The sequence below is a fragment of the Elaeis guineensis genome, chromosome 9 (assembly GCF_000442705.2).
Source record: "Elaeis guineensis isolate ETL-2024a chromosome 9, EG11, whole genome shotgun sequence".
In the NCBI taxonomy this organism is placed as follows: domain Eukaryota; kingdom Viridiplantae; phylum Streptophyta; class Magnoliopsida; order Arecales; family Arecaceae; genus Elaeis; species Elaeis guineensis.
In genome coordinates, this window is record NC_026001.2 from 28125995 (window position 1) to 28134054 (window position 8060).

At 39.0% G+C, this 8060-nt stretch overlaps 1 protein-coding gene across 1 annotated transcript; it reads left to right on the top strand.

The window, feature by feature from the left end:
• The first annotated feature begins 2007 nt into the window (after positions 1–2007).
• LOC105051245 (pentatricopeptide repeat-containing protein At3g48250, chloroplastic) lies at positions 2008–5043 on the top strand. Its single transcript, XM_010931592.4, is given in 2 exon segments — positions 2008–3642; positions 3645–5043. Coding segments are annotated over 2 exon segments (1752 nt in total). The 5' UTR covers positions 2008–2246; the 3' UTR covers positions 4001–5043.
• Positions 5044–8060: the final 3017 nt, after the last annotated feature.

Below are 8060 nucleotides of genomic sequence, written 5' to 3' on the forward strand. Positions count from 1 at the left end.
CATCCTCCTGTTCTCCAATACATTCAATCACATTGGGGACTTCAAATGCATCAACCTTTAGCGCATCATGATATAAACCCAAAACCATCCAACGGATCAAGTTCTCCTATATTTCTTCTTCAATTTTAGCTCATCTTATATTTGATTTCTCAAAGTCAAAAGCTAGTCAACATAGTAGCCTGTGAAACTATGAAGGTAAGTCATAGTAGTCTCATCTTTCTACTAAAGTTTACTGATAAGTTAGGTCTTAAAACTAAACAGCATTGTTGAAGAATTAGTACATTGAAAATAAGCAGCTTGTGATTATGAAGGTCAAGGCTTTAAATTCTATGGGAAGGAAATATTCCAATTTTTGTATAGAATGGGATGCCCCATTATTCTATCTCATTTTGACATTGGTTCCAATCATTCATCTCCATAGATATCCTCCTCTCTCCCTTTATTTCTTTATTACTTTCATCCTTTTCTTTTTTCTTTTTGTCCATCCTTTCTTTTTTCCTTCCACCTTCCTTTCTTTCATTTCTTTTTCTTTTCTTCTTCTTATCACTTCCTTTTCCTTTTCTTCTTATTTTTCTTTTCTTTCTTCCTTCTTTCCTTCCCTTCTTACTTTTTCTCTCCCTTTCCTTTTCTTCTTCTTCTTTTCTTTAATATTTTTCTTTTCTTCATCTTTTTTTTCTTTCTTTCTTTTTTCTTTCTTTCCTTTTTTTCTTTCTTCTTTTTCCCTATAGATGGATTTTAGAGTCTTGACTTTTTATTGATTTCATTTTCTCATAGGAACGAGATGGGACGTCTAGGATGCCTCCCATCCTACAAGGACTTAAAACATTTATGAAGGTATATAACTTACAAATTCATCTTAGTAATTATTTTTAAGACCAACCTACAAGGTATAGGACATAGATGTCCCCAGCCACCACCTCAAAGTATAGGAAGATCTCTAAACCATGACATCCTAGCCCTCATGAATAGAAATCGGCTGAGGCAACAACCTCTCCATCAACAGGTTACCAAACAGATAAGTCACCAACTTAACAATCCAACCTCTCTCTTTAGGCCAAAATAGGTTACACACCCACATCAAGTCTCCAATCACTATACTCACAAATGTCGGTCATTAGTTCAATAGAAGATCAGCAATATATGGGTTGCAAACTAGATTTACTGTCTACCTATCACCAACCAGCCACCTGACACAAGCCATCAAGTCTGGAGCTATGTCGATTAGCCCTGATGTTAGCACTAAAGGTCCACAATCCATACTTGGTCCGCATCATCATACTCCATAAATTATCAAATTAAAGAAGAAATCTCATAACATGTTGGGCCACCAACGCATCATGCTTAACCAACAAAAACTAAATACCAAGGCCCCCATCAGCAACAAACAATATCTCATGCTAGGAGATGCACCCCACCACCTAATGGTGCAAACCCATATGAATCTCTGAAAGATCTGCTCAAGTTTCACAAGAGAAGTCCTCAGCAAGATGGTATGGAACAATAAAAAGATAGTTATAGAGTTAAGCACCAATCTCACAAGTGTAACTTTACTTATCATGGATAGTGTTCTGATCTATCAGCCCTCAAGATACTCTCGGATCGACGACTCTACTCCAGAACACTCAACCCTCCAATCTCCAACCTATCACGAAGACACACAAGCTGCACCCCTGCTTTGCTCTGACACACCTTCCTAATCATCTACCTATGTTGAGTCTTGGTCTTCAGATTGAAGTACACTACTAATTTAAGAAGATTCATCTTTTATCGGAAGATCACATAATACTCCAAAATCTTTCTGAAGATAATAGCATTTCGGACAGACTCTCAGCCCACTAGAAAATAATCATCTGCAACAAGCGGGTATGAGATCATCTAAGCCCTTAGGGCTGGCACATAGGAATCTAGTCTATCCTCAAAGCGTGAAAGAGAATCAATGCAAATATTGAATCTGAAGCAATAATAAGCCTGTTTCATTGTGACGTAGATGTCATCTGTTCGTATCATATAAACGATCTCCTTGCATTTGGAGGTCAAAAGCAATTTTTATCATTATTCTTACAGGAGCACGATCAAGGACCAAGGAGCTGACTGTTGAAGGCAACGCTTGGACCAGTGTCTAACACCAGAGCCCAATCAGCTTCAAGTCGGATCCGCTACCAACTCATTTTCCAAGTCCCGCATTTCCAAACCCTAGCGAAAACCTCCCTTCTGTTTCTTCTCTTTCCCGGCTCGAACACTGACGCATGCTCGCAAAAACGATGCTACCCTCCTCCTCCCGCCTCCGTCCCCTCCTCTACTCCCTCCTTCTCTCCACCCCCAAAGCCCGCCCCTTCTCCACCGCCATCTCTCAAGACTCCGATCTCTCGCACCCCACTTCGCCCCCCACCGAAGAATCCATCCTTTATGTCCTCAAGAAGCTCGACAAAAAGCCCCAAAAGGCCTTGTCCTTCTTCAATTGCATCACCTCCCAGTATGGCTTCAAGCCCGCCCACCCCACCTACAATCTCATGCTCCGCATCCTCGGCCACAAGGACTCCGTCAAGGATTTCTGGGCGTTCCTCAAGTCCATGGACCACGCCGGCCACACCATCGACCGCAGCACCTACGTTACCCTCCTTGCCAACTTCAAGAAGCATAAGATGGCCGCCGAGTCGTCGGCGTTAACCCAGTTCTATTCCCGAACCATGGCCAAGGCCGCCTCTGATACCGCCATAGATTCCGCCGTCAAAATTATTCTGGACGCCGAGGAATGGAACGAGGCGGCGGAGAAGAAGTTGCAGGACCTGGATTTATCGTTGTCAGAGATCATGGTCGCGAAGGTCCTTCAAGAATTGCGAGATTGCCCGTCAAAGGTGCTGGCTTTTTTCCGGTGGGTGGGGCAGAGGCCAGGGTATAAGCATGGGTCGGTGGCATACAATGCTATGGCTCGTGTACTCGGACAGGGTGATTTCATTGGAGAATTCTGGAGCTTGGTTCAGGAGATGAAAGGAGAGGGGCACGAGATGGATATCGACACGTATATAAAGCTCTCAAGGCGGTTCCAGAAGACGAAAATGATGAGGGAAGCAGTGGAGCTTTATGAATTCATGATGGATGGCCCCTACAAGCCAGCGATTCAGGACTGCGGCATGCTTCTGAGGCAGATTGCACTGAGTGGAATGCCGGATCTCGAGTTGGTTTTTAGAGTTGTGAGGAAGTATGAGGCTGCTGGGTATTCGCTGTCCAAGGTCGTCTATGATGGGATTCATAGGTCACTGACCAGCATTGGGAAGTTTGATGAAGCTGATGAGATCTTGAAAAAGATGAAGCTTGCAGGTTATGAACCAGATAACATCACTTATAGCCAGTTGGTCTATGGTCTCTGTAAGGCTAAGAGATTGGATGACGCTTGCAAGGTTTTGGATGAGATGGAAGCAGGTGGCTGCATTCCTGACCTGAAGACCTGGACAGTTTTGATTCAAGGGCATTGTTCGGCCGGTGAGGTGAATAAGGCCTTAGAGTTATTGGCAAAGATGATTGAGAAGAATTGTGAAGCAGATGCTGATGTTCTGGATGTCTTGGTGAAAGGTTTGTGTAGTAAGAGAAGGGCAGATGGTGCCTACACTTTGGTTGTTGAAATGGTGGAGAGTGCCCGTATAAGGCTTGGCAAGCGACTTATAAGTATTTGATTCAAGAGCTACTGAGTGTCAGAATGCTTGAAGAGGCATTGAAGCTTCTCAATACGATGAAGAGCCATAAGTTTCCTCCTTTTGCAGATCCTTTTCCTCCCTATATAGCCAAATATGGGACAATTGAAGATGCCAGAGATTTTCTGAAAGCATTGACAGTGAACGACTACCCATCAGCTACTGCCTATTTACATGTCTTCAAGTCCTTCTTCCAGGAAGGTAGATATTCTGAGGCTCAAGATTTACTTTTTAAATGCCCTCACCACATCCGTAAGCATGGTGAGATCTCTAAGCTCTTTGGCTCTATTAAAGCTGGGAAGGCTGCTTGAATTTACTGTTACAACAAATTTTGAAGCCCTCATGAATGCCATTTTTTGGCCTTGAAGAAGTTCATTGTCATGCACAATGATATGTTCAGACTAGTGTTACAACCCATGTTTACATAGCATAAAGTATTGTTTTATTGGTGAATAGCAGATGAGCTTGTAGTCCATTTAATATTTTTATTTGGTAATATCTGGATATACTTTTCACATATGATCATTCTGCTAGTGCCTGAATATTTGGGATAAGGCTTGATGGGTTTATCAGCTTGTAGCCATGCTTTACGTGATCATTCTGTTTGTATCATATATGAAAGCAAAATACAATCCTCCCTTTGACGTGGAAAATGAACCTTGCAACCAAAGTGATGTATGACCTAGAGTCCTATTAAAGTGTTGAGTTTGGAGAAGAACTGGAGACGAGAATAATCACAGATTATGATTGATGATTTCGGATTCTTTTTTATGCTCTAAGGATAGTTGTGTTTAGGGATATCCTTCAATACTCCCAATCTTGGAATCGGGGACCCTACCAGTCAAGTATGATACCAAACTATACCGACACTCAGTATGCAGAAGTGTACTAATTTGGTACCAGTTCACTGGATTTGGTTTTCTTTTAATATATTTTATATTTTTAAAGTTAGTTTAAGGTTTATGGATTGTTAAATTATGATTTTAAGATGTTTTAATATTATTTTATTTCATATTGATCCTGGGAGATTGTTGATTGTTTAATGGGTACAGATGTAATAGATAAACATGGATTTGTAATAATTAAGCATATTCCATGAATATTTTTGAGCTTGAAAATATATACATTAAATTTCATCTTAGGACTATTAAAACAACTTTAGCATATACTGCGAGCTTTAACATGAAGGCTCTGAATGGAGTTTGTACGAAGATGTGGGATGCCAAGCATGAAGTTTAGAAAGCATCAACAGTGTTTTCTTTTCTTACCATAATCTAAATTATGTTATTTATGTGTATAATTTGTTGCTTTTTTCATATCACTAGCAAAAACTGGAATACAATGTGGATGACTACACCGAACACCAACCATGACAAGTTGTTGCAACTACTTGTAAGGTAGGCAACAGGATCTCTTGTTGAAACTGAAGAGAAGAAAGCATGCTGATGGGTTCAGAAAGTGTAAATCTCCTGACAACATTAATAATGTTGATTGTATGATTTCTCAAAGTGAAGTTATTCTGGAGGATCTGATAATGCGACAAATGACACTACTTAACCAGCAATTTACTTTGAAGGAGAATCTGATGCACTTTTTTATCTGCAATACAATCAAAAGGCAGGAAATATATGGTCCAAGATTTAATTAAAGTCTGAGAATATGATCCAAGATTTGATGAAAGTCTGAGAATATGAAGTTATAAAGAAGGCAATTGAGCAAGCACGTATTTGTTCAAAAGGTGAAGTTTGTGCTGATTTAGTGAAAAAAAGGACTTGATCTACACACATTACATGGCTTACACCATCCTCATAAATATGCTGAAAGAATTTTAAAGGGCATTCTTTGGTTTGCCGGTTGACATTCACAAGGTATTTTCCTAACAACTAATATATGGTTCATAAGATCTTTGATTCATTTGTTTTGTAGTTGATAGAGCATTGATTTTTTACATCTCTTAATTCTTTTGGATATTTTGATGGCTTGATGTGGATATTATAGTCTCATTTTTAAGGTTGTGGAATTAATCCTAGTTATGGTTGATTCTCTTTAAATGCCATTTCCTGGTTTTAACATCACAACCAACTTTGTGATTGTTTTCATTAGATGCTTTGGCATGGATATTTTGGTTGTTTTCTTGTATCTTCTTTTTTATTCCTTTTTTGTCTGATGATGGAACTCACATATTACAAGTTTGTAGATGGTTCGTAAACCTCTTCTTATATATTTTGAATTTTTGTTTGGTTTGTATAAAATTATGTAGATAAGTGAATAATTGCTGTATATGTGGAATTGCTATATTTTTTTACTACAACTAATTTTGAAAATGTACAATAGCACATAGTGAAAGAATATAACGGTAAATTAATTGTTAATAGTTTCCCTTCTATTCACTGACTCGTTAGGTCTTTCCTTTATTTTCACCCCGAAACAAGGGATGACCATCCTTTTCTCTTTTCCTTTTTTGGCCTTTTCTTTTCTCCATGAGTAATCTAAATAGAGAGCAAGGTAAAAAAATTGGTAGCTGAAATGGAACAAGGTTTCTCTTTAAAATCCTAAATTTGCTTCGCACTTTTGGGAAGATGAGAACATAGAGGTGAGAAAAATATTGAAAGTTGAAATCTTTGTTGAGGGTGGCTAGGAAGTGATGAGTTGCCTTAATTGCTTCTTGTGTGCATCTAGCTTTCTTTTCCCTACAAAAACAAAGGAAAAACAAAGTAGAAGTGAAAAGGAGGGCAAACGAATATACATTGGGAGTAAGGGACAAGGAGAGATGATAGAAGAAATGAGGAAGGGTCTCAAAGAGCATGGCTAGATATACCAACTTATATATGAAATGTTAGGGAGGTGAAGTTACTGGTGCATATTAAAGGTAGTATTCTGATATTGTGTGGTATAAGGCCCATAATCCTAATATAGTTATTTTGCTTGAGACTCATTTTACTGGGGAATCTGTTTGTTTATTCTCAGATCAATTGGTGATGATTGGAAATTTAGTATCATTCTCGAGGAAGGTGACACTGGCAGGATTCTAGCTCTTCAGAACCCCAACTTGGGATGGTTACTGCTGTTTCTGTCTCTAAGTTTGTGATTTGTGTTTTTAGTTACTAAATTATCTTCTTTGGTTCGGGTGTTTTGTGGTGTGTATGCAAGCACAGGGGTGGATGATCAAGTTGCCCCATAGAGTGAAATGGCTCAAGTTTTAGGTCTAGGATTCTCTACTTTCATTGCAGGGGATATGAATGCTATATCTGTTGTAGAAAAGAGAGAGGAGAGCAACCTTAGCAACCTTTTGATCTGGACCATAAGCTGATACATTTCCAGGGTCCATCCTTCAAGTAGATTATTTGATCTGGTTCCTGGAACACCAATCAAAGAGTTTCTGGCCATTTTAGGGCATGTTTGGATGGTTGGTCTCAAATCCTATGAGATTCATAGCTCAAACATCAAAAGCATGGATTATAGGCCGATATTTACAGGTATCCAGGACCACCTTTTGAGTCAACTAGCTTGAATCCCATATGGAGAAAATAATGATCCGCTAAGATTTTTTTTTTTCCTCCTTATGAGATTCGGGCCAGCTCACTTAAAAAGTGATCCTAAATATATGTAATTATAGATCTAGCAAAATTCTTTGTACACCACCTGTGGTGTAGAAAATCCAACGTAGAGCGCACCGTCTTGTCCAATTGGGCCACATAGCCACCGCTTTCCGACGTACATCAAATGCCTATAGTTCCATTTTTTCGTTTGAAATTTTGAATGACGAAAATATCTCCCCTTATAAAAAAATTACGACATCCTGCATTGCAATTTTGACTTGCTGCACAGGATGTCATAAAGAGGAAAGGATATTTTCGACATTGAAAAATTTATGAAATTTTTAAATGACGAAAATACCCCTATCAAAATTAACATCCGATGGAAAATTTATGATATCCTATGCAGCAAGTCATAATTTCAATGCAATCTGTCATAATATTGGCACAGGATGTCATAATTTTTTTAGAAGGAGAAGAATATTTTCATCATTCAAAATTTCAAACGAAAAAGTGGAATTGCGGGTATTAAATGCATATTGAAAAGCGGTAGCTACATGATCCAATCGAGTGAGATGGTGTGCTCCACATTAGATTTTCCACACTGCAAGCGGTGTATAAAGAATTTCTCTATAAACCTAACTCAACGTACAATTCAATACTTTTGATTGTTATAGTGGCCCAATCCAGAAATTCTATGGGATTTTGGGCCCAACCATTCAAACGGGCCCTTTTAGGGAGGTGTTAGTCACGATGCATGGTGCCATTTGAAGGTGCCTGACATTTAGGCCATGCTCTTTTTCAGCTCTTTGGTTGGACAGTTTGAACTGCGATA